Source organism: Pseudorca crassidens, chromosome 11, assembly GCF_039906515.1.
Source record: "Pseudorca crassidens isolate mPseCra1 chromosome 11, mPseCra1.hap1, whole genome shotgun sequence".
Taxonomy (NCBI): Eukaryota; Metazoa; Chordata; class Mammalia; order Artiodactyla; family Delphinidae; genus Pseudorca; species Pseudorca crassidens.
Genome location: NC_090306.1, coordinates 99,081,159 through 99,108,660, shown reverse-complemented (window position 1 = coordinate 99,108,660; position 27,502 = coordinate 99,081,159). Strand labels below are relative to the sequence as shown.

Sequence of the window (27,502 nt, the reverse complement as noted above, 5' to 3'; positions counted from 1 at the left end):
GTCAAGACAATTCAAAGGGGGAAAAATAATGTTTTCAACAAGTGGCGCTGGAACATCTGTATAAGCCACATTATGAAAAAGAAGTTGGGGGCTTCCCTGGTGGCGCAGTGGTTGAGAGTCCGCCTGCCGATGCAGAGGACACAGGTTCGTGTCCCGGTCCGGGAAGATCCCACATGCCGCGGAGAGGCTGGGCCCATGAGCCACGGCCACTGAGCCTGTGCGTCCGGAGCCTGTGCTCCACAACAGGAGAGGCCACAGCAGTGAGAGGCCCGCGTACCACAAAAAAAAAAAAAAAGAAGTTGGACCCCTACCTTACACCATCATAAAAGTTAACTCAAAATGGATCATAAACCTATATGTAAGAGCTAAAATTGTGAAAGAAAATAACTATAGAAGAAAATATAGGAGTAAATCTTCATGACTTTGGGTTAGAAAATGGTTTCTTAGAATCAACACCAAAAGCATAAATGACAACAGAAAAAACAGACATATTTCATCCCCCCCAAATTTTTAAAATTAGATTTAATAAAAATTTAAAACTCTGTGCTTCAAAGGATACCATCAAGAAAGTTAAAAGACAACTAACAGAACGGGAGAAAAAAATTGCAAATCATATATCTAATAAGGGACTTGTATCTAGAACATATAAAGAACTCTTACAACTCAGTTAAAAAAATGGGTCAAAGATCTGAATTTCTCCAAAGAAGGCGTGCAAATGTCCAAAAAGCACATGAAAAGATGTTCAAAATCATTAGGCATTAGGGAAATGCTATTCAAAACCACAATGCAAAAACCACTTCATAACCGCTAGGCTGGCTATAATCAAAAAGATGGACAACAAGTGTTAACAAGGATATGGAGAAACTGGAACCCTCAAATATTGCTGGTAGGATTGCAGCTACTCTGGAAAACAATTTGGAAGTTCCTCAAAATGTTAAACATTGTATTGCCATATGACTCCTCAATTCTACACCTAGTATATACAGAAAAGGAAGAGAAAAGCAAGTACTCAAACAAATACATGTATACACATATTCACAGCATTACTATTCACAATAGCCAAAAGGTGGAAACAGCCCAAATGTCCAGCCATGGATGAAGGAATAAACAAATTGTGGTGTATATATACAACGGTATATTATTCAGCCAAAAAAAAAAAAAAAGAATAAAGTACCAATGCATGCTACAAACATTATGCTCACTGGACGAATCTTGAAAACACTGTGCTAAGTGGAAGAAGCCAGGTGCAAAAGGTCACATACTGTATGACCACATCTATAGGAAATGTTCAGAATAGATAAATCCATAGAGACAGAACACAGACTGTTGGTTGCCAGGAGCTGAGCAGAAAAAGGAATGGGTAGTGACTGCTTAATGGATAAGAGGTTTTACTTTGGAGTGATGGAAATATTTTGGAACTAGATAGAGATGGTGGTTGCACAGCACTGTGAATGTATTAAATGCCACTAAATTCGCTTTAAAACAGTTAATTTAATTATGTAAATTTTAACTCAATAAATTATTTTTTAAAAGCTTAACAGAAAATAGTCTTTTGATTTTAAATTTTAAAAAATTGTATAGTGATTCTTAAAACCAAAGTAAGGCACTGATATTTTTTTTTGGTGCGTGAACAACACCCTCAGGGATATCAAGGAACTCTCATTAGCATTCTAGGCCTCTGTCTCTAGACAGACTACCCACCTGTCTTAACCCCCTCTCCAACATGTGAGCCCCTGAGGAATATAAGCCATTTCTCACTTATCTCTGTGTCCCCAGTGCCCAGCACCAGGCTTGGAGAGGATGCCTCTGTAAACATTTATTGAACTGAACTTGGCTAAAGATGTAGGTTCCAGAACCAACTGTCAGCCACCAGCTCTGAGCACTGACCTGTCCTCGTGAATGTAGGCCAGGTAGAAGAGGAGCAGGATGCAGTACTGTCTCTGGCGAGTGGCTCCCTCCACGTACTGGCGATCCGACAGGAAAGCAAGGCTTTCAGGGCTCCTGCTGCTTATCTGGGGCAGCCCATGCTGCAGAAGCTCAGACACTGCAGATAGTTCTGGGGAGAGAACAAGCAGGAGAAAAATCACACAAAGGACACAGGAGAGCAGGTAATGAGCACATGGGTGTCTACTACATACAGAGTACTGCACAGGGCAGCAAGGATACACACCAGATAAAAGGAAATCAGTCTCTTCTTCCTCTCTACCAGGAGAGACTAAAGGTAGCATGTGGAAGGACATAGATACATTCATTCACTTGACAATGTCCACTGATTGGCTACTCTAGGCCAGGCTGTGAGACATGGGCCCTACCTCCAGTAGCTGGCAGCTGGTGGGAAAAAACAGATAATGAGACAGATAATTACAGGACATGTGATCAGTGCCATGTTCAAGCGTGGAAGAGAGAGTGACTCACGCCACCTGCGACGGGGAGGGCAAGCTCAAAGAGGAGGGAACTGTGGAGGGTGAAGAGAAAACAGGCAGAGAAAGGAGGGAAGAGACTCCCTGAGCCAGGAAGCAAGGAGTTCAGCAGCCTGGAGGCATAAGAGGAAGTCATGTATAAGGGGCAGGAAGGAGTTCAGTGTGACTGGCCCCTCAGTGAATAGATGTGGAGTGTTAGGGGTTTGGGACTGTGTGATGTAATTTGTAGCTAGACTGTGAAAGACCTTGAATGATGAATAGAGAATATGGCTTTTATCCTGAGAACAGATTCCTAAATTTCTTATGAAACTTCTGTTTCTTAAAAGAAAGAACATTTGATTACCAAAAGAATATGAAAGAAAAGGACCTCAGAGCTTAAATTTTGAATAAAGTCACCTTTATGGAAAATTCACTACATTACCCTTATTTTCCAAATTTCACCATAGACCAGAGAAAACTCCATCACTGTCGGACAATGCCCCACAGACTGATGTTTGGAGACAATGGCTGAAGGCCAGGGTAGTTGAGATGTTAAGGATAGATCGTCTAGCAGTCGGTGAAGACTGGTTGGAGGATGAGAGACTGCAAGCAGGGGGCCAAGTTAGAGGTCAAATGAAAGGGTCCATCCTGCCAGTGCAGTGGGCCTACAGGCAAGTGGAAGGTGACATGGAGAATGTCCCACTGCGACGTGCTAGCAGAGTCAGGTCAGGTTTCCTAATTCTAAGCTTAGGGCCTTTTCTACCAAAGCACACTATGACCACTGTGATAATAACAAAACTAATATCCTTGAGCCTCGCACATCCATAAGTAAGTAAGGTTGGCTGCTCTTCCTGGTGCTCTGAGATATGACAAGATCTCAGGGTCTGAGGGGGCAGACAGTGTGGCCCCTCCTATTCCAACAAGAGAGGGAGCTGCCTGCAGCAGGGGCTGGTGCTGGTGAACACTAGAGGCTGTTGTGATGCGGCTGCCACCATGGTGGAAGTCATCATGTCATTCTCTGTGCAGGCCAGACCACACCTGAATAGGAGGCAGAGAGCTGGACACCGAGCAGAGAGGAGTGGCTGGTACAGTGAGAGAACTAGAAGCCAAGCCATGTTGGAAGGAATGAAAATGCTCACCTGTGCTGCTGTCTCTCTCAGCATAGTGTCTGAGAAAGACAAAGGAAAAAGAGCGGTTTGGGAAGTCTGTAGGGAGAAGACAACATCTTCATAAATGTAAAAAGAGGAAACACAGCCAGCAGCAAATGTCACCCACAAAGAAGGCACGGTATTTGTTGAATGAATGAATAAAACAATGATTAAACTGTTTTATGTTATAGCAAGAGGGAGAGGTCTAGGATAGAGGAACTCCTTAGGGCAGAGAACGTATCGTAATTATCACTGTATCCGCAGCTGCACTTAGGCCTCCCTGACATGCTGCAGAAGCTCAACTAATACTCAGCAAAAGGGAAAACCTCCAGCTCTCAGCCCTGCATCTGCTGCTCCCCCTGCCTAGATGGTGCATGGGACTCCTTGACCTCACTCAGACCTCCACCAACATGCCACCTCCTCACCTCCTCATGAAAACCCTAACGTGTACCTCCTCCTTCCATCACCCCCATCCCTTCACCTAGCTTTATTTTTTTTCATAGCACTCATCCACCCCTGACATTATATCTATGTGTTTATTGTCTGCCTCTCCCACTCCATTGGAACAGGACTTTGTTTCCCTATTACCAGCTCCTTGAATAGAGTCTGGCACATAGTAGATGCTCAAGAAATATTTCTTGAATGAAGGAATGGAGAAATGAAACAGGCTGTTCAAGATATTTTGAGCAGGGCTTCCCTGGTGGCGCAGTGGTTGAGCATCTGCCTGCTAATGCAGGGGACATGGGTTCGAGCCCTGGTCTGGGAGGATCCCACATGCCACGGAGCAACTAGGCCCGTGAGCCACAACTACTGAGCCTGCGCGTCTGGAGCCTGTGCTCCGCAACAAGAGAGGCCGCGATAGTGAGAGGCCCGCACACCGCAATGAAGAGTGGCCCCGCTTGCCACAACTAGAGAAAGCCCTCGCACAGAAACAAAGACCCAACACAGCCAAAAATAAATAAATAAAGTATCTTCTAACTTTAACATTAGAGTACTCGCCATTTCCCCATTTCTACAACAAATACACTTCTGCATGAAAACATAGACTAGGAAAATCTCATATTAGGTTTAAAAAAAAAAAAGGTATTTTGAGCAAAGGTATCTGGGGGTAACAGGCAGAGAGCAAGAGCCCTGGTGTGAGGGACAATGCAGAGAAGTTGGTCACGGGGAGGAACTGGACTTGTTGAGCTTTAGAGTCCTTCTCAACCCTTAAGGTCTAAAGGTCCCAGGGGCTTGGATTCCACTGTTTTCTGATTTATTTATTATCTCACCTCCCTAGGAAGCCGCCTACAGTTCCATCATTCCATCATTCCATGGTTCCTCTGGCTAGCTTCAAGCAAAGGTTTCTTATTACTGTACTGACTCACTACCCAGCCAATCAGCAAGGCATCCAGACTCTAAAAGACCACCACAGACCTCATGAGTGGTCAAACTACAGCATCTTACCTTCTTGGGAAGGTGGTCCTGTCTTCTCTGGAGCTGAGAGGAGGTTGATGCACATGTAGTAGAGGAAACTGGAACACACCTGGTTTAGGGCTGAGTGACTTAGTGGGAGAAGAGGAAGACAGAACAAGAGAGTACATTGCTACTTTGGCTGGGACAGCATTATCCCTGCCATGTACTGGGGCACCACTGCTTTGTGCCAGAGCCCAATGAAGTTCTAACCATGGCCCTGGTAGAGAAGGTCTGGAGGTAGCTGTGAAAAGTAAATATGGAACCTGCTGCCCACAGATGTAACTTAGGCACTTGGCCCATATAGGCATTCACTAAAAATTTCCTGAAAAAAATAAATCAAGGAGGGCTACTAAGCTCCAATTTAATAAAACATATAGGGCTTCCCTGGTGGCACAGTGGTTAAGAATCCGCCTGCCAATGCAGGGGACACAGGTTTGAGTCCTGGTCCGGGAAGATCGCACATGCCATGGAGCAACTAAGCCTGTGCGCCACAACTAGTGAAGCCCACACACCTAGAGCCCGTGCTCCGCAACAAGAGAAGCCACCGCATGAGAAACCCGCACACCGCAATGAAGAGTAGCCCCCACTCGCCGCAACTAGAGAAAGCCCGCGTGCAGCAACGAAGACCCAACGCAGCCAAAAATAAAATAAATAAATTTATTAAAAAAATAAAATACAGAAACAAAAAAGTCCTCCTGGGTCAGGAAAGGGCTGAGGAGTACTAGAAAAAGAGGAAGCTGTTGAATCCAAAATGGGTAGCTGAGGAGAACTACAAAAAACATCTAAAATTGTGACTCTGAATCCAGGTGGATCCCTGTATTCCCTCCTGAATGTTGGTGTTCTATTCGGAGATATGGAAGGAGAGCTAGACGCTGCACTGAGGTCACCCTGAGGACTGCAGGCAGTAACAAGTGGAATCTGCTGAGTAAATGCAGACAGGTGGCAAATCAAAAATGGGAAGGCACGGAATGCTGTCCTAGAAGCCTAAAGAGACAGACTGAGGCAGCAACCTCTCTACTTTAAACAAAAGAGTCTCTCCTCTGGAATTGCTGGGCTGGCAGCAACTAGAACACGATTCTCTCTTGATGGACACAGCATCGATTACCCTGTGAGGGCCTTGGTTTCCTTGTTTGTAAAATGAGGGGTTAGACAAATGATCTCTAAGAGCCCTTCCAGTTTTGATGTTACAGGTGCCCATCCAAGTATCACATGGAATGAAAGTCGTATCAGAACCAGACAAGTAAAAGCTACAGGAGCCCATCCAGCTCGTACCATCAGCTGCTGAGCAATTCCCACAGTGTCAATCCCCCCCAAGGTCCTATGACTAAACCACACTAATCAGAAATTTCCACTTGTCCAGTCAAGAAGGACACTTGTCCCCTTGGGACCATACATACCTCAGGCCGCTGCAGAACCTGGCCTTCAGTTCCAGGGTCAGTTGTATGAAGGATGAGGCAGCTTGGGAGAATTGAGAAGAAAGCAGAGAGCAATTTAAAGTAGACTTTTTACAGAGACTCCCAAGTCTGGGTGGTACTAGTTCTGGAATCACACAGACCCGGGTTTGAAATTTGCTCCATCACTATCTAGAAATGTGGCTCTGGAACACTTACTTAACTACTCTGAGACTCAGTTTTGATATCTATACCTTGAACGTTGTTGTGAAACTAAGTAAAATAAATGAATATAGAAGATCTAACAAATACTTAGCTCAGAGTAGGTACTGAATAAAAGTTCATCTTCCTTTCTGATGAACAGTCTGCATTAGCTGGTGACCCTGGCCCAGGCCCCTGCACTGCCTGACTCTCCTAGTTGCCCCGCTCCCACCCCGCCCTGCCATGCAGCTCTCTGTCAAAACTGACCTCTGTCCTGTCCATCCTTGGTCCCTGTAAAAGCAGTATTCTTGACAAGAGCTCCCACTGTACCAGCTCCAGGGCTGGGGATAATCTTATTCTATTGCAGGGCTTCTGGTAGGGAATTAATCCCTCAGTTTCATAGTAACTTTCGAGGACAGCAGTTTAACCCATGGCTCCCTCAGCAGGGGAACGCCCAATTTGTCTGCTGGAAGGGTTCCTCGTGGTACAGACTCTCAGGGATCCAGAGTTTCTCCACCCCCAACTTCAGGTCTCTACCCCCTCTTGGCTGGCGGTGCCTGCTTCCCTCTTTTCTCTTGCAGTTTGGGCCCTGACCCTGTTCTCGCTGGTTTCAGGCTACATAGACCTCCCTGTAATCACACTTTCTCTACATGCCTTGCGCTCTGCACCACTGCCCCGCCGGAGATCTACACTTCTGAAGCTGCACCCATTCAGCACCCCAAGACCGGATTCTCTTGGCTCTTGAAGTATGGCAAGCAGAAAGAGCAGATGAAGGGAAGGAAAGGAGTATATGTCAGTTGTCACAATGACTAAGAGGTACACTCATTCAGGAAATCTACATATGTTGCCTCATTTCACTCCCATTATTATCACCATGTTCTAGCTGAGGACATTGCAGATAAGAAAATTAATTTGCCCAATGTCAATAAGCAAGGGATGTTTATTACACAACCCATATGTGCTAATCACAAAGGTCCTACTTTTTCCCCTCTTACACACAGCCTCCTACTGTCTCCTAGAAGTTCCTCCCACTTCCTACATGGAATAGCTTCCTAAGGGTTTCCTGTACTCTGTTCTTTTCCTAGAGAGAACAAAGATACCTCTGAACAGCGACAAGGGACCTCTCCAGGATGACCCAGACCATCAATCAGAAACTCGCTCAAAATCCCACATCAAATATACAGACAACTGCAAAAGGTATGCCCCTCAACTCTCCAGCTCTGGATCCTGGCCCCTCTCCTTTCCAAGGACCTTGCTCTGCTGAGTACCCCTGCATCTCTCTACTGCTCCTTCGTATACACTGCTAACAGAAATAAGTGTTTCCAGTCTTAGGGGGTACTAAAATCCTTCCTAACTCCATGTCCCCTTCCAATTACACCCCCAGTTCTCACCTCCCCCCTTACACCAAACTTATGGAAAGATTTGCCTATTTTGCCTTTACTGCCTCACCTTGCACTCACTCTTCAACTCACTACAGTCCGGCTTACACACCAACCACTCACAGCAACTGCTCTGGCCAAGGTCACCAACAGCCTACATGATGCCAAGTCCAATGTACATTTTTCAGTCCTTGTCTTACTTGACCTCTGGGATGCATCTGACACTCATGACCACTCCCTCATCTACAAAACTCTCTTCACTTGGCTTCCCTAATGTCATCCCCTTCTGGGTTTCTTCCTACCTCTCCAACCATTCCTTACCAGTGGACTTTGGAGTAATCTGTTCCGCCTGACCACTAAATATTGTACTTTATTTTGTCTTGGTCCTTTGATCATCTCATTTTACACATTCACCATGAGGAATCTCACCTGTTCCCCACTAGAGACTCAGCCCCACAAGGACAGGGGTCTGTTTTGTTCACTGCTACATCCTCTGCCCTAGGACAGTGCCCTTCATGTAGCAGGTACCCAATAAATGTTTGTTGAATGATTGAAAGGCTGGATGATGAAAACTTCTAAATTTATTGTAAAGAAAAAAATGCTGCCTGCTATTCCAGTTCTACAAGGATCAAGCCATTAGCCAATGCAGTTCCTCAGCCCACCAACAGTGTACCCTGAGAGGAAGTCAGGATGGGGAAAAACAGGAAACATTCTGCACTTTGGATATACTGGCCCCTAGATAGTTAAGATGGCTATCTAAGGGAAATTTTCAAATGACCCCAGATTCTTGCATCTTCCCATACACAAAAAAAGGCACTAAAATCATTAACTTGAGATGTCCGTTTTTTGTGACTAGCAGTAATCTTTTTATGATTGACGACACGTTTTCCAAGCAAAAAAGTTCATATATATTGTGGCTTCCCGTTTACCTCTTTGGAGCAGTTCCTCAGAGCTATCTGAGAGGCTGTCTCCCAGGCTATAGTCCTCAGCAAGGTCCCCAAATAAAACTTAACTTACAACTCTTACATTGTGCGTTTTTCTTTCAAGTGACACTATATTTAAGACCAGATGTTTCCCATGACCTCAGACATAGTCAATTACCTACCTAAAAGCTCCACTGGGACATCTCACAGGCATCTCAGAGGTACCCTGATCCAAACTGATCACACCCTCTACTGCCTTCCCAAACCAGATCCTCCTCTAGGGAGCCTCCTCTCAATAAAAAACACCACCACCCACCTAGACGGCAGCCAGAAGCCAAGGCATTACCCTAAACTATTCCCTCTCCCTCATGCCCTACATCCAATCATTCCACCACAGCCCACGCCCCCCACACACACATACTACCTTAGTTCCTAACACCAACCTGAGTTAATGCAAGAGGTTGAACTTCTTGCCTCCAATCTTGCCTCCCTCTAACTCATGGTCCACACTGTTCCAAGAAGGATCTTTCTGAAACAGCAATCTGAGCCTGTCACTCTCCTTCTTTAAGACTCAATGATCCCAAGATAAAGTCCAAATTCCCAACCTGGTCAACAAGGCCCTTCATGACTGAGCCCTGGCTACCTCTCCATGGCAGACTTCCCACTGCATGCTATGTGACAGGAATAAAAGAAAAGACAGTAAATGATAATGATAAGGGGCAGGCATAGCATAAAGATTAAGAAAGCAGGCTCTAGAGCCAGATTAGACTCCCTGAGTTTGAATCCTGGGCACACCACTTCCTGTGTGACCTTGGGCAAGTTGTCCAACCTAAGTTTCAATGTGCTCATCAGCAGAATGAGGATAATCATAGTACATACTCCTTAGAGTTTTTCTGAGAATTAAATGAATGAATACATGTAAGGCACTTAGAACAGTATCTAACACATAGTAAGAGTTTAATATTATGTTAGTTATCATTAGTTATTAATTATTACTACCATTCTCTCTACTCCCTTTTCTGCTTTTGGCTATCTCCCCTTCCCATTCTCACCATCACTACCACTTTCTGAAGAGGATAAAGGAGACTCTGACTCTGATTCCTGGGCTTATTCTGCAAATTGAGGTATTTATAGGATGAAAACTGGAGACGTGGGAAAGGAAGGTTTATATTTTGGAGAGAAAAAATGACTAGTGAGGGGAGAAAATAAATACATGCAAGAAGACCTGGAGAAGGCTGAAGGAGTCAAGAGCCACTTGGGTTCAATTTTAGGAAGGCATTTCAGTACAGTATAGTTAGACAGCACTTTCACACAGAGTGCTACCACTCTTCTATAAGGCACTTGCAAGTACACAGGACATTTTTCAGTTGTCACAATGACTGGGGATACTTCTGTCATTCAGGGCTCAGTAGCCAGAGACACTAAACATCTTGTGAGGGCTGAGGGAATGTGGAGGATGAGAGTAATTAGGGGAAGGAGGTCTGTTGTGGGCTCTGAACTGGAGCCTTCTTGACATTCACAGAGAAGTGTCAATTAATTTGAGAACTGCCTTTAAGGACTTTTGATTGATGGATGATATACCCTTCCACTCAACACTAGGCAGAGTGTGGATGTTGATTCTGAATGAATACGTAAGCCTCCCATCCACAGGTTATGCACTCTTTAAGTACCCTGAGCAGCTGCCTAAGGCGCCTGCCTCCCTCCCAACTTCCACACTTGCCTGCTGCCTACCAAGCTTCTTGGAGAATTCCTCCTTCATATGGGGGACGATGACAAAAAGGCTGTGCAGAACTGAGAGGAAAACCTCCATCAAGGCTGGATGAGTGGCCTGTTCCGAGTACCTCTGCAAAGAACCAAGAGGAAGAGCACAGTCCTCCAGGACTGAGCCTCTGAAGAAGAAACAGCATCAGCAAAAACTGCACCATCTAGCAATGGGAGACTAAATTCTTCCATTTCAAGGGCACAAGAAACACTAGGGGACCTGAAGTCACAAGCCTGCATCCAAGGCTTATATCTTCTGCCACTTGATAAACTGTTCAAGATTCATTACCGCTCTGGGCCTCTACCAAAGAGTAAAACAGAAATAACAAGTCCTACCTCCCAGAAACAAATGATATCTCATGTGTAAAAGGCACTTTCTAAACTGTAATGCAGAGTGACGCTTATGCTTCTAACATATAATAATTTAGTTTACAAACTTCCTTCACGTTTCTTTTTCATGTGATCATTGAACAGAATCATGAGGCAGCCTGATATGGTAGACAGAGCTCTGGATTAAGAGTAGAGAAATCTAAGTTCTATTTCAAGCTCTGTACGAAGTCGCTGTGTGCCCTTGGGTCAGTCACCCCCTCCCTTCTCGCTGTTTCAGTTCCCTGTGTGTAAATAGGCAGGGCCTCAGGGACATGGTTCTTACAGATACTTTTCATTTGGTTTTCAAACCAAGTTTTTTTCAACTAGAAAAGTAATACAAGCTCATTAAAGAAAATGTGTAAAATACAGAAAAGTAGAAAGCAAGAATAATACAGTAATTCTATGATCTAGCTCTAGATCTAGCTCTAACGCCCCATAAATCTAGGAGGAAGGCAGAGCAGGTGAGGAAGGGCTACTGCTAGTGCAAGCCAGTCAGGGCTGCAATCCCGGGCTCCTGAGAGCTACCCACCTGAAGACCCTGGCACGCTGCCTCAGAGCCTTCTTCAAGGAAAAGAGGCTCTCCTGTCAGAACCAGAGGATGCTCCCCTGCTGCCACCTACTGTTCCCAGTGGGTATTTTGGAGGTGTCCTTTCCCAACTAACAGTGGCTCCTCACAGGCTCACAGGATATCCAAACCTCAAAGAGGACAAGACTCACCCAAGGTCATCTGGGCAGTCAACAGCTCTGGACCCCACTCTTCCTACTATCTCCATCTCAAGTCAGCTCAAACCCAGGGCTCTCTTCAGGTCTCTCACCTGTCATTTTATAGAACTCACATATGTGCTCCTTAGTGAAGCCTAGATCAGACATTGACTGCTACTCTTTACTAAGCAGAAAAATACATAGGTTCAAACCTCAGAACTGTCATATACTTGCTTTACAACCATAGAAAAATGACAACCTCATCTTTAAATTGGGGGAAATGATAGGACCTATTTCACAGGGTCACTGGGAGGGTTAAATTATGAATATAAGGCATTTATCACTTCATAAACATTACCTATTTATTATTTTATTATTACTGCTTTCTACTTTTTAAGAGGCATCTATTAATCTATTATTTACAACCAAACACTGTACTGTGATTTTAAAACCAAAGGAAAAGTGGCTGCAAGAACAACACTGCTACGACTCTCAGAAGGTCCAGTTGAGCAGTCGAGTCACTGTCTTGTGCCTCTCAGCCTGGCTTGCTCTCACATTCTTCTCCTCCCCAAGCTTCATGCTGTCCAAGGCTCAGGAAAACCCACCATCACCATGGGGATACACAAGGAGTCACAGGCACTGAGAAGAAATTCTGAGAAGGCCTCCAAGGTGTCTTCTTTCTCAGCACTGGGAGCTGTGAATGGATTCTCCTGGGCCGAAGGCTCGCTCTGGAATTCCACAGCCAACCTAAGAAATCAATGTGTGGGTATATCTACAACTACCTATGCAACATAAAGGTTAGAAGCATCCTCCTAGAGGGATACCTGAGCTCAGGGCTCAGGGAAAGTATCCCGACCAGCAGATCTGGAGAAAATTCCAGACGCCTCAGTGAGGGAGAACCTGGTCTTTGGTCACCTCTTCAGCTTCGTGCTCCCTACCCTCTCTCCCATAACACATGACTCATCCACCCTACTACATGTATTTCCCTGAATATACCATGCTGTTTGCTGTTTCACATCTCTTTGCCTTTACATATGCTGCTCTCTCTACTTGGAATGCCTTCCCCAGGTTTGTGACAACGTAATGAATTCCACACATATAAACAAAACTGTCTCTTCCCCAGGAGACTGTGAGCTCCTTGTGGGTAGGAGCTAATCTGACTTACCTTTCTACTCCCACTGTCTAGCACCAGGCCTGGCACACAGTAGATACAACAAATATTTGTTCATGTGTACTGAATTAATCCAACAAGCATTCAGTGAACACCTATAGCACTAGGTTACTTGGGAAGAGGAACAAACCTGAGTGAGATACAACCTCATTGCACAGTAACAAAAACTTCGCCAGGAGGGAATCTTTAGAAACCTCCTCCACATAGCCATTCCATACCCCACACGCATCCCCAGCCTCCATCCCAGCCAAAGTCCTCTCACTACGCAGCAAAGCATCAGAAACCAAGTGCTGCTTCTAGAGCTTCATCCTTTGTCCGATTCCTTTCTACACCCACCCTCCATACTACTCCCTCATCAGACCACAGAGGGCCCCTCACCTGCAGGCATTTCTAAATCCCTCCAGAGTGCTCAGGAGGAAGCTTCCTCTTCGAAGAATGGTCTTCTCCGAATCTCTACTGGAGGCATGGCCCTGAGGTGAGAAGGAAAGAGGGGAACCTATTGGCCACGTACCTACTCCGTGTTCTGGTCTTTGCTTAGAGGACTACAGACTTCTTCCTCTCACACTGGAGTCTGGCATTCCCATACACCTAACAATTTCCAGGGGATCTTAGGTACATCCCCACAAATCCAGCCGTCTAATAGCTCCTTTAAAACATGGTAGAAGAGGAAACCTTCACCACTTGTCTCCCTGTGAAGCACAGGACTGGTTCTTGTTCTGTTATACGCAGAAAACTGTCACAGGCTAGTGGACATTAGCCTAACTGGCTATAATGCCCGTATTATTGCTCCAAAACACACACAAAAATCCCCACCGCCTCAGGCGTGAAGAGCTTAGTTTCCAAAGTTAATCCTGAAAGACATAATCAGCACCCACGTTAATAGTATTTCTTCTGATATTTTAAGTCCATGGCCCATTAAAAGCCAACATTTATGACACAGTGCACAGTGGTCAGATTCTTTCTAAGATTATAGCGAATCCAGCCTTAAATAATCTTGTGAGCATGTTTACCATACCTGCTTGGATGATATAAAAGACAAAGTGGGGCTTCCCTGGTGGTGCAGTGGTTGAGAGTCCGCCTGCCGATGCAGGGGACGCGGGTTCGTGCCCCGGTCCGGGAAGATCCCACATGCCGCGGAGCGGCTGGGCCCGTGAGCCATGGCCGCTGAGCCTGCGCGTCCGGAGCCTGTGCTCCGCAACGGGAGAGGCCACAACAGTGAGAGGCCCGCATACCGCAAAAAAATAAAAATAATAAATAAATAAAAGACAAAGTGTGTAGTAGGCTTGGGTACAAACACCCTGGGATTTACTATCCAAACTCAGGTCCTTGCTAGCTTTGGACCTGAGAGAAAAACTATTTAACCCCTGCGACTTCAGTTTCATAATGAGGATAACGATTATTAAGTCCCACAGTTCCGCAGTTAGGAAAAAAAAATAACATCTCATTGTAGGCGTGTGTGCATGAGAAAACCCTATAAAGTAGCATATAAAGGTAATGCAATGTACTAATTATCTTCCGAAAACACATTACAGCATGATCTCCAGAAGAAGCGGGCTGCAGTGCACTGACCAGGGGCCTCCAGTTCAACGGGATCTGGGAAAAATCTGCACACCGGCTCAGCATGGCTTTGAGCAAGGCCTGCAGCTCCTTGTACAGCACAGGTAGAGCACTCTGATGATCCTTCCTGCACCCAGAGAGACAAAGGTAGGCCTATGGTGAGGTAAGGGTACTCCAAGGTACCCTCAGGTTCTCAGGCAGTGGGGGACAGGTGGTAGATCAGAACACGGGTCCAGGATCTGATCTGATAAAAACCCTTGCTCCAACACATATCTGCTGCACGACTTCATGCACATTCCTCATCCTCTCTAGCCCTCAGTTTCTTCATCTAGTCAATGAAAGTTAATAGTACTCTCCTCATAGAATTATTCTAAGGATCAAATTGGATAATGTATGCCAAACACTCAGCATGATGTTTGCTAGTTAGTAAGTCCTTATAAATGACAGCTAAGACTATTATTATTGTTATTAAAGATACAGAAGGTTTTCTCACTGAGAAGGGCCTCCCAGTGAAAAAAGTACTATCTAGAACAGAAGGTGGTCACTGTTCTCAAATAAGTGATAAACTGTCTTGGGGACGAGAGATCAAATTTGCTTTCTGTTTCCTTGATGAGGAAAATCAGGATCAATAGGTAAACGTTATCAAAGACCCAGATCTTATTTAAAGAATATAAGGAAGAACTTTCTAAGAGTCAAAACTCTATAAAGTGGGCTTCCCTGGTGGCACAGTGGTTAAGAATTCTCCTGCCAATGCAGGGGACGTGGGTTCGAGCCCTGGTCCGGGAAGATCCCACATGCTGCAGAGCAACTAAGCCTGTGCGCCACAACTAGTGAGCCTGCGCTCTAGAGCCTGCGAGCCACAACTACTGAAGCCCGCGCGCGTAGAGCCTGTGCTCCACAAGAGAAGCCACTGCAATGAGAAGCCTGTGCACTGCAACGAAGAGCAGCCCCCACTTGTCGCAACTAGAGAAAGCCCGCGCACAGCAACAAAGACCCAATGCAGCCAAAAATAAATTAAATAAATAAATTTTTAAAAAAAGAAGAATGAAATAATGCCATTTGTAGCAGCATGGGTAGACCTGGAGATTATCTTATTAAGTGAAGTAAGTCAGACAGAGAAAAACAAATATCATATGATATCGCTTATATGTGGAATCTAAAAAAAAATGATACAAATGAACTTATTTACAAAACAGAAAAACAGACTCACAGAAAACAATCTTATGGTTACCAGGGGGAAGGGTGGGGGGAGGGATAGATTGGGAATTTGGGATTGACATATGAACAGAGAGCAATCTGCTGGGCCTTCTAACAGGCACTCCATTAACTGTATATAGTGAAGGCTTGATTTCCCCTTGCCCTCTTCATTTCTGGAAGCTCTAACTTTCTATCCTACATTGACTGTCAAGCCCTGGTTTTGCCATCTTTAAATTCTTTCAGCAGTTCTCACTTTTCATTCCTCCTTCCGGTTGTGCTCCCCAGAGACCCTCTGAACCACTCCACCTCAGAGGGACCACCTCAGTAAAAATTCTGAAAAATTAAAGTCAAAAGTAAAATTATCTAAGGATTAATAACCAGCCCCCTACCCACAGCTCTCCACAATTCTGACCCAACCAGCTTTCTGGCTTCTTCATGTACTACTCCCCTTCACACAATCTGCTGGCCAGACTGGCTACCGTACCCTCAGTAATCCCTAAATTTTCCTACCTACATGTTTTGGCCAACCCTGGTCCTTCCACAAATCTAAATCTCTCTCATCCCTCATAGCACAGCTCAAATACTACCTCCTGCCTGAAAGGTGCTAAAGGTGCTACCAGTCCCCCATAACACTGACCTCCTGGGAGATTTCCAGCTCTGCATGGGAACTTCTGATAGACTCTGGCTCTTACTCTATGTCTTTGTTACCCTGTTGGTTTACTCATCTCACCCTTGTTGGGATTCATGCCCCAGATTTAGAGATTCAAATCCAGGAAAGGACAAAAGGGGAAAAGAGACAAACTGAAGCCATTATAATGTAAATGCTATTCTTTTATTCAATTTTTAGAAGCAACCTAGAGTCAAGTGATGAAGACTTAAATATAGTTACAGAAGAGACTATAAATGTTAACAAACTTTACAATATAAAATTAAAGGTATAGGGAGTTCCCTGGTGGCGCAGTGGTTTCCACCTGCCAATGCAGGGGACACGGGTTCCAGCCCTGGTCCGGGAAGATCCCACGTGCCGCAGAGCAACTAAGCCCATGCACCACAACTACTGAGCCTGCATTCTAGAGCCCGCAAGCCACAACTACTGAGTCCATGTGTCACAACTACTGAGCCCGCATGCCACAACCACTGAAGCCCACGCACCTAAAGCCCATGCTCTGCAACAAGAGAAACCACCGCCACGAGAAGCCTGCGCACTGCAACTAGAGAAAGCCCGCACGCAGCAACGAAGACCCAACGCAGCCAAAAATAAATAAAGAAATTTATAAAATTTTTAAAAATTATAAAATAAAATAAAGTCCCCAATGGACATTTCACTCCCCAGATCTTCCTTTTAAAATAAATAACTAAATAAAATTAAAGGTACAGCTGACATTGAGAAGTAGATGGTAAGGAGAAGGGAAAGAAAGAGCTGGGGTGCTAATATACTCAGCTAACGAAGTAGGGTGTCAAGAGGTACTGCTTCAAGTTGAGGGAACAAGAAACACAAGTTTTAAGTATATTATTTAAAATTTTGAAAACATAACATCAATTAACATAAAATGGTAACTAGCAAAAATGCCAAGGAAGTGTAGAGAAGACAAAATAATGTGACCTAAGTCTTGTTTTTCTTATTGGCAAGTCAATGAATAATGTTCTAAATTGACAAATAAAGAAATAGCATTACAAGCATATTGTTTAGATTTAGGGAGATAAATCACCAGAACTAAAACCAAAATGAGTTAAAATTAGTTTCCTTTAGGAAGTGGGGACAGGGGGCTGTTCCTTTTCATTATAAACCTTGTGTGTATTTTATTTTTTATCACTTAAATACATTACTTTGTTCGATTTTTAAAAGGGAGGGCGTGGAAACAAAGTAAAATTTTCTATATAAATAAATATGGGTTATCCTCCATTAGCTTTCTCAAGATATCAAGCATCTTACTAAGGAATGATTTCCCATCATGACCCTAGGATTGCTTAGTCTCACCATCCATTTTAACATCATTCATATACTGAGTATCTATTAGGAGTGAGGCATATAGCAGTGAAAAAAATGACATGGTCCCTTATCTCCTGGAGATTATTTTATATAGTGGAGGAGACACAGAACAAATGAATAAACAAGAACTGTCAAGTGTCTGGTAGGTGCTGTAATAGCCAGATGGGTCAGTTAGGGAAGGACACTCTGAATGAGACCTGAATGATGGGAAGAGTCCAGTCATGCAAAGATTTCAGGGAAGAGTATTTTGGGCAGAAGGAAAAATTAGTAGAAAGGAAGTGGGGGCAAGGTCTGGACTAAAACAAATGACCTAATTTTAAAAAGTTACATCCACAAAATAAATACAGAATAAAATCCTGTTTTAAAAAAACATGCAGAGAATTGGAAAGAACTCTTCCAAATTAAAAATATGAAAGCAGAAATAAAACACTCAATAGTAGAGGTGAAAATAAAGTCAAGAAAATCTCCTGGAAACTAGTACATAATGACAAAAAGATAAAAAACTGTCAGACAAAGAAAAGAAAGAGATGACCAATCCAGGAGGCCCAACATCCAAATGGCAGTTCCAGGAAGACAGAACAGAGTAAACAGAGCAGCGGAAGAAATAATTCAATGAAATTTCCCTGACCTAAAGGACAAGCATCCCCTGGAAGCTGCTCTGGCCTTGACAGGCCCTCGGGTACACGCAGGGGTGGAAAGTTCAGCCTGTCTGGGTCTCTCACCTCAGAAAGGCAGAAATGGCCTTCACTGCCTCAGCAGCCACCTCCAGCACAGGGCTGTTCACTGCCTCTTGGAGGGCACGGCCAGCATCCCTGCACAGGGCTGAGCTTGGGAACAGCTTGATCTCCTCTGGCTGCCTGAGAAATTGTAAATGAGAAATGAGTGTGTGAACTCCTATCACTGACCCCACCAGGAATAAATACCTCACTTCTTTCCTTCTCCAGTCTGGCCCCTACAGGCCTGACGCGTCACTACTTTGCTCACCGAGTCAGGATCTGAGTAAAGAGCAGCAGGCCCTGCTTGTGCAGCTCGGTGTTGTTCATCCTCAGGATTCCCTGTAGGCTCCTCACCACTGACTCGATCCCTACCGCAAAATGACATGGCAGAGGCCAGGGATCAGGGCTTGTTGGCTTCTTTACTGCCTTCCCAGGAGAGATGAGAGGCTCTGGACAGCAAATATTTGCTAGCAGCCCTCATGGAGCAGTCCTGACAAGTTGAGCTGATGGGACAGGACTGTGAGATCTTTGAGGGAAGGCCCTTATCTGATTCATCTCTGTCTCCCCAAACCCAGCACAACCCAAAGCACGACCCTGGCATTCGAGGTATTTAGTCAATACCTACCAGCTGAGCTTCACCTTCTCTACTACACACACTCCTATTTCTCCTCAAAGAATAAGGTAGGACATCCACTCCTCCAGGAAGCATTCCCTGGTCCACTCAGGCAGAGCTGTGGGCCTCCCCTGAGCTCCTACATGTCTTGTACCTCCCCTCTTGCACAGTCTTAATAAGCTTGCTTATGTCTCCCTCCCCTTCCAGAGGACAGGGACCACATTTTATGTATCTCTAAATCTCTAGGTTCCAGCCTGGTGCCTGGCATAGAATAAGAACACAGAATATAAAATGAGTAACTAAATGTGCCCAGTCTAAAAATCTAGACGTGATATAAAAAGTCCCAGACAAGAAAGGTATCACCAGGAAAGAAGAAGAAGGGACAGTTTCAAAAAACTTTGAAAGGATAAATCAGCAAAACTTGGGGACTAACTAGATGGATAGATATCTGGGGTGCAGGAAAAGACTGAATCCAAGACTGAGTAAAGTTGCTCTTAAGGTGCAACAGGAATTCATTTAGTGGCCCTTCTCTTGCTAAACATATATACTGCCAATCAATGAAGAACAGAACTGTTTGGATATCACTGCTTGCACGTGGAATCTGGTAATGAGTTTGGGCTGATGGATATGACCAGACCAGCACCCCTCTCCAAGGTGTAGGCTGGCCCCCCGTCACTGCTGTTGCCACCTAACTTCAAAGTGCTGTCCACCTGAGCCAGAGCTAGTACAGGACCCACAATACCAACCGTACACCGTGTGGCACTTGGAAAAGAAGAGTGGCTCTTCTGCCAGAAGTATCAAGCAGTTGTAGCTGGACCAGACAAGCACTTCACTGGAAGAGGAAAGATGCTCAAAGAGGAACTCTGGCCAGGGAGACAGGAGGAAAACAGTCAATGACAACAGTGTAATCATGATCCCTTAACTAATGCTATGGCCTTGGATTTATTCAGCATCTCACACCTGCCACTTCATCTGTTCACACACCCTCTTGATGAGACATGATCATTCATTCACAGATAAACCTGGAAAATGCCCTCGGACTTATGGTGTAACCTTATCTTTTTAATAGATGGGGAAACTGAGACCTAGAGAGAAACAGTTGGTGGTAGAGGCGGGACTGGAATTCAGGTCCCCTAATTCTCAGGATGGGCAGCAGCATGATACAGAGAAAAGAGACTTTAGAGCCAGACAGCCTTGATTTTGTATCCCTTCTCTGCCAATGCCGAGTCTTGCTGATTTAAACAAGTTATTTCCCTTCTCTAGTTCAATTTCCTTATTCATAAAATAGCAAAGATGAGGACCTAAATGTGGCAACATTTGCGATGCACCTCAGGGCATATTTCCTGGCTCATAACAAACCTTCAAGACACATTAGTTCCTTTTGCCTCCCTGGTCCACGGGTCTTTCCACCACCCCACGCTAGGTGTTTATTCCTAGATGGTCAAATTAATGACAAAGTTCAGTGACAAACTGCTCAAGGTCATATTAGAAATCTGTAGCAAGAGGATTCAGACTTCATGAGGTCTATTTCCTAGAGTCTGTCATATACAATGAACATGCCACCAACCATCCCTCCAGTATGCATATCAAAGAACTCCCAACAAGACTGCTGCTGCTGCTACTCAAGGGTCTCCAGGCACAACTCTGGGATCCTCAGAGGAGAAAGTTAGAAGGGGCCTCCTACCTGGGATGTCAGCATGGATGAAGGCTGGGGCGTGCTTCGCTGGCGAGTGGACCAGTACTGCAGTTATACAGTGGGCACTGGCCACCTGCAGAGTCTCATCTCTGGAAAGGAGAAGCTGGAGAAACAGGCAGCAAAATGTGTCACAGTCACACCACTGACAGGACCAGAGGGAAGCAGCCTGAATGCCTCAGGGCAGGAGCCTGATTTGTCTCTGAATCCCTCACACACTACTGGTGCCAGGCATAAGGATGGTGCTCAAGGAGAGCAGTTATAGATTATGGAAAGGAGTCTCTGTCAACAGCAGCAGGAGAGAAACAGAACAAAAGAACACAATGGCACTCAAAGAACACTAACATCATCCCCAAGAAGGGCTCAGGCCTTCATTGGCAGAAGTACTTTCACAGCCCTCATCTGGTTTTGATGTTTCAACAAGCCTGGGACATAAGGGAAGGTTCTGCTATGAGCCTTGCTTCAAAGAATGTGCAGAAAAGAGTTAACATTGCAGGCCTGAGTCTGTTATCCTTAGAAAGTCCTGCCTGCAAGGTTGGCCACTCACTGGGTTTGGGAAGTTGAATTTCAGGAGGGTTCTCAACCCTCCAAGAACTGGTAAAAGTGGCTCACTGTGACTAAACTATTTGCACAAGCAATGCAGTTTATGCTGAACCCACCCCTACTTTCTTTCTGGGAATCTAGAATTTTGGTATGTGCTAGGCAGAGGGTGCCTCTATAACCAGCCAGCTCCCAATTAAAACCTAGGGCACAGGTTTTAACTTATCCTTTCATGACTGAAAGAAAACCAACTTTGAGCCTTCTAATAGCATATTGTTTTGGCCAGTAAGAAAATACTTAGGAAATCCTGGATAGGAGTGGTAGATAAGGAAAAAGGCCCAGGAAGCATTCAGGTTCCCTTGTTATTGAACCCAGAGACCACGAACCACAAGACAACTACCTTTTTGAGCACCAAAGGCAGTGAGGTCTCTCCTGGTGGCCCCTCAACACTCTCAGTACTTTCCACCAGCGCAGATTTGTTCATGATCATGGACACAAAGAGGTCATATTTCAGCAGCTGCCTCAGCAAACCTAGAAAACAAAGGGGTTGGGAAGTGAGGCAAGAGGAGCATAGGCACCAGAATACACCCAAGGCAGCTCCTCCGACATCCCCTAGAAACTTCTTCATGTCTCCATAGATATTCCTAAGTATTTTATTCTTTTTAATGCTGTTGTAAATGGGACTGTTTTCTTAGTTTCTTTTTCATATTGTTTGTTGCTAGTATATAGAAACACAAGTGATTTTGTATCCTACAATTTTACTGAATTCATTTATTAGTTTTAACAGTTTTTAGTGTAGTTTTTAGGGGTTTCTATATATAAGGTAATGTCATCTGAAAACAGAGTCAATTTTACTTCTTCCTTCCTTTACTTCTGTCTCTTATTTCTTTTTCTTGCCTAATTGTTCTGGCTAGGACTTCAAGTACTATGCTGAATAGAATCCCACCTTTTTCTTTGCAATCTCCACAAAAGCAAGTACCACAAGGGACTCTGTCCACATCTGTCCTCCACATTGGGCTATGAACTCCCACAGACGAGAGCCTGGGTTTGACCATCTTTATGACCCCAGAGCCCAGAACAGGGCCTGGCTCAGAATGAACACTCTCTATGTGTGGCTGAACTAGTCATAACAGAGCTCTTGGCCCAAACTGTGAAAAGAAATTGTTGTTACCCACAGACTATGCTTTTCCCTGTAGCTCCTGCTCTGAAACAGGTCCTCACCCAGTCACCAATCACAGTGCCCATTTGCTCTATCCAAAATACAAAAGCTCCCTGCTCAAAAGCATTTGGTAGATCTCGTGTATTTATGTAAGGAAGTAACAGGAGAGGCTGAAAGGGTACACTGAGCTTCAAATAACAAGCAGAGAAACTTCGACTTCACTCTGGAGCCCAGAGGAAGCCATAGATGATTTTCCAAATAGAAGACTGACAGGATGCAAGCTATGCAGTGTGAAGATTAATTTGGCAGCAAGTACAGGATGCACCAGGGCATGCAGTAAAGACCAGAGGCAAAAAAATTGCTGTCCCACTCTTCTTCCTCTTCTCCTTCCAAAGATGACGTTCTTAGGATACCACACCCAACATTAGGCATCTTTCGCAGTCTGTGCCTCTTATCTCCCAAACCCACAGCTTCTATCCGTTGCAAAGCAGCAAACCTCCCCACCACTAGTGAGCCAATATCTCAAATCCTCAAGCAAAACCTCAAAAGCTTTCTCTTTTCTCTCCAGTCCCATGTCTTACCCAAGCAGTTGATCTTTAGCTCCTTTGTCTGGGCACCATCCATGGTGGAAAGGAAGAGAGGACACAGTTTCTCCCGGAAATGGCCCAAAAGCATCTCGGCTGCAACTGGTGAGGAATACAGCTTCCCATAAAGGTAGCAGACAGAAGCTTGCACCCCCTCACTGGGGTATACTAAACCTCTCAACAGATGTTCCATCAGGTCACCTATCCAGAAAACAACCAAGGGGCCAGGGGAACCTCACAATGTCAACTGCTAGATGACACTCCAAACTATTGGCCTGAATGGAATAGTGATGGTAATCCCCTACAATGCCCCACAATACATGATTTCTGGGAACTTAATCAAAAGGGAAAACCAAGGCTTAGAGAAGTTAAGTGATTTACCCTTGGATAAATACTCTGTGAGATATTTAGCTGCTTTTACTGATAGAAAAAAAGTGCTTCTATATTCCAGAATTAATTCTTCCTCTCACCTGAAAGGAAGGCTCATAGTAGGTACTTAATTCTTTTGTGTTAACAAAATGAATTGAAGGAGCCCAAGACCAGAGTTGAGAAACACTTTTTTTCCAATTGGCCAACATAGAGCAGATTTTGCAGATGGGGAAACTAAAGCCTAGAGAAGGAAAGTAATGACTTCCCAGATGTACACAGTGAATGGACCACCCAGATGGAAGTGTGATCAAAACAGGTGAAAGGGTAGTGGTAGCTCTTCCCCAGAGGTCACTCACTGTGCTCCATCACAAGCTTGTCTGCCAGAGCAGGGATCGCATCCACCAACTTGCCGAGAAGGGTCAGGGTGGCCAGGCTGCCTCGCATGGAGGGCATGTTACACAGCTACAGAGAGCGAACATACTCTGCTCTATAAATTAGGATCAGGAAAGATCTCCCACCAAAATTCATCTTGCCCTATCCACACCAAACCCTGTACTGCATGTGTCTCTCACCATAGTCAGTAATCAGCCTCTTTAGCTAAGTGTCTATATCCCTTATTGGACTGGGAAGTCCCGAAGGAAAGGGACTGAGTCAGATTCCTCTCAGTGTCCTCAGTACCTAGCTCAGTACATGTTTGTTAAACTAAATTAAAATTAGCATATTTTGCCTCCTATGGAGCCAGAAACTGGGAGGTGAAATTTGGTAACATCATAAAGATGGAATTCTAGTTCATTGCAAAAAAAAATTGGTTATCATCATCATTATTGTTATATTATTACTGAACACTCTATTTGTCAGGTACTACGCTTGATGCTTTACAGGCAGAGTCAATAGTAAATATTTCACCTTTTCTACTGACTAGCTGTAGTACCTTAAGTAAGATTCTTAACTCTTCTGGTGGGAATTAATACTAGGACCAACTTCATAGGGTTGTTGGGAGGACTAAATGAGATAGTGCATGTAAAGCACCAACATAGTGCCTAGCATACAGAAAGTGCTCAAAATGTTAAGTGGCATAATCATAGTGATAAATGTTGATATATATAATTATAAATTCAATCATATGTTAACCACATGCAGAATAATTATAATGACATGACTATTTAACATTATTTCTAATTAAATGTTGCTCTTGATGGTGTTAAATGAGCATTTGTCTTCCTTTTGCAAAAAAAAAAAAAAAATGACTCTGATATTATTCCTAAATCTTAAACACAATGCAGAAGCTGCTTGTTTAACTGGTATCTATGACTACATTGAAGAAAGCTGGTTAAATATACCTTCTCAGTGTTTACCTTAGATGCTGATAAAAGCAAATGCCTTCACTATAAAATAAACCAAACAAAAATACTAAGCCAAGACATAGTGAACATATTTCCTTAATAAATTCATCAAGGAAATCTGTATTATATTTAGGAGGATATAGAGAATGGCCATGGATGATTACGCCAGAAAATGGACTTCAGCACATGGAGGCAGCATTTGGGAGACTGAAAAGGGAAGGAAAGAAGCTACAAAGAGTACTGGAGCAGAAGACCCAGGCCCTAGCTCTGGCTCTGTCACTGACTCAGTGACCTCAGGCAAGTCCCTTTTCCTCTCTGGATTTCAATCTCCCCATCTATCCAAAGAAGGGTTGACCCAGCTCTGACATCTGAGGATTCTGAGGGGTACTCAAGAACCAACAGCTACTTTACTGACCTCTTTGTGACACTCATACAGCAGGCAATGAATGGTCTGCTCCAACTTCAGCTGAGTTGTAAGCTGGATAAGGACTGAGAAGACACAATAACATTACTAATCAGAAGACAACCCATGGCCCACAGTTCACTTTTCATAGTCCTTCTAATCAAAGTCATTTGCTTGTGGTAATCGGCATTAGTCTTTTCTATCTCCCCCATTCTTCACTGTTTTTAATCAATGGTTGACAACTAGGCTGTACATTAGAATCACCTAGGAAGCTTAAAAAAAGAAAAAAAAAACTAACACCCAAGTCCCACCCCAGACCAATTAAATCTGAATCTCTAGATAAAGGGTCTAAGCATCTGGATACTTTTTTAGTTTCCCAGGTAAGTCTATTGTGAAGCCAAGGTTGAAAACTACTATGTTATTTCTATCTTTTTCCTTCCTCAGAATTTGCTACTTCATATATGAAAAAAAACAGAATTAGGAGTTAGTTCCTGTGCCAATAATTGGCGATAATATTATCACTCAACCCCAAACCCGCCCTTCTATACAATTGTTTGTGATACTTCTGCTGGTGTCTTTGAGGAGGAGTAAAGAAGAGGCTGGCTCTACAAGTCTGGGGAAAGCTGCAGACTAGATCTGGCTGCTGCTGAGGGAAGGCTCTGCCACCTCCAGGGTAAAGAAGCATTCTAGGACAACACTCACAGAAACAGGAAGACAGGAAGCAAACAGGAAACAGTAAGGAAGGAGCAAGTCCTTCTCCCTCTAGCTTTGCAATCTCCATCTAGTATCCACCACCTCAGTGAAGTTCCTGGGATCTGATGAGGGTTCTGCAAGCTATGCTGGTACCAACCAGGAGCAGATGGCTTTAGGATTATAGCCCCACTCAAGAGTGGTCTTGAGGAAAATGGTGAAGGGAAATCTCCCTACCCCTGCCAGTCGTCGGACCTTCGAGGGGTACATCTGTTTGTCCACATTCTCTAGACTGAGAGATGGGCAAAAGTACATACGGATCATATTGACTTATCTGTCACAGCTGCTAGCAGTTACAGCTGCTAACTGCATGTCTGGATAGTCATGGACCCAGCAGCAGCCAAGCAGCATCCTCTCCTCAGAGGTCTGTGTTTCATGTATGGGGTCCTTCCTCCAAACTTGTAAGTCTTAATAATTCCAACCTCTCCCTTTGTTTCCCTATCCCTAGGGGTGGAAGCTGTTTTCAAAAATTGCTACCTCAGTGAAACTTGGTTCACTTTTGCCTTCAGTTACCTAGTCAATAATTCTTTAAAGTTTTTTTCTGTTCAAATAACTTGTGTGGTTTATGTTTCGTGACTATAACCTGACTGATACGGTTCTTGCTCTTTCGGCAAGAATCCTCTCATCCCAGGGGACTTCCCTAGTGGCGCAGTGGTTGGGAGTCCGCCTGCCAACGCAGGGGACATGGGTTTGAACCCTGGTCCAGGAAGAGCCCGCATGCTGTAGAGCAACTAAGCCTGTAAGCCACGGCTACTGAGCCTGCGCTCTAGAGCCCACGTGCCACAACTGCTGATCCCGCGTGCCTGGAGTCCATGCTCCACAATGGGAGAGGCCACCACGATGAGAAGGCTGCGCGCTGTGGGGAAGACCCAACGCAGCCAAAAACAACATAAAATGAAATGGATAAGTTTATTAAAAAAAGGAAAAAAAAGAAAAGAATCCTCTCATCCCAATGCTCTTGTCTTCCTTCTTCTTGAGTCCTTTATAGGTAAACCCAGGCACTTCCACAGCTTTAACCACCACCTATGTGCAGACAACTTCCAACCAACCAATATGAATGTAGTAAAAACAGAGTTTTGTACATGTCTCTGTAACAGCACTCATCAGCCCTTGTTATTTACCAGACAATCTCTCTTCCAGATTGTAAACTCTTACAGGATAGGGACCATGTCAGATACAATCCTAGTGTCTGATACAGTACGTGGCACAGAGTAGGTGTCCAAGAAAGAAATGCAGAATTAATGATTGATAATTGAATTTTCTTTATCTGTCTCTAAAATGGAACATTTCATCAAGGTCTCAAATAATCAAAGCTGCAATTCAGGCTAATATCCTCGGCTTCAAATGCTAGGTACACACAGTTTAATCTTACCTTCAATACAGAGGTCTGTTATACTCCCATCCTCCACATTGCATAACAGTCCTTGGAGCAGAAGGAGGTAAGAGGGGGATGGTTAACAGATAAAAGACAAACAAATCCAGAAAGGCACACTGTGAATTCTAAGACTAACAGCAGCTTTAAGCAATGTCCCAGCTAAAATCTATCCTCAGCACCAAATCCCAGATTTTCAGTAACCCACTCTGGCTTTAAAAGGATAAAAATAGTCAGTATGGCACAGCACAAAAACTGTGTATTCTGGAGTCTCTAACAGACCTGGAGTAAAATTCCAGTTCTGCCAGCTGTTAGCT

The 27,502-nt window shown here is 44.3% G+C and overlaps 1 protein-coding gene across 1 annotated transcript in view; it reads right to left on the bottom strand.

The window, feature by feature from the left end:
• MEI1 (meiotic double-stranded break formation protein 1) overlaps nt 1-27,502 on the bottom strand; it is a 65,152-nt gene that overhangs the window by 33,433 nt on the left and 4,217 nt on the right. The window contains exons 3-18 of the mRNA XM_067698242.1: nt 27,186-27,236; nt 25,076-25,149; nt 23,674-23,779; nt 22,946-23,149; nt 21,606-21,736; nt 20,657-20,771; nt 19,719-19,835; nt 18,628-18,727; nt 18,366-18,500; nt 14,469-14,583; nt 13,278-13,369; nt 12,334-12,475; nt 10,628-10,739; nt 6,400-6,460; nt 4,994-5,091; nt 1,888-2,056 (exon numbers count right to left, since the gene is read on the bottom strand). Of these exons, the coding sequence (XP_067554343.1) occupies nt 1,888-2,056; nt 4,994-5,091; nt 6,400-6,460; nt 10,628-10,739; nt 12,334-12,475; nt 13,278-13,369; nt 14,469-14,583; nt 18,366-18,500; nt 18,628-18,727; nt 19,719-19,835; nt 20,657-20,771; nt 21,606-21,736; nt 22,946-23,149; nt 23,674-23,779; nt 25,076-25,149; nt 27,186-27,236 (1,822 nt within the window). The remainder of the gene's footprint in view (nt 1-1,887; nt 2,057-4,993; nt 5,092-6,399; nt 6,461-10,627; nt 10,740-12,333; nt 12,476-13,277; nt 13,370-14,468; nt 14,584-18,365; nt 18,501-18,627; nt 18,728-19,718; nt 19,836-20,656; nt 20,772-21,605; nt 21,737-22,945; nt 23,150-23,673; nt 23,780-25,075; nt 25,150-27,185; nt 27,237-27,502) is intronic.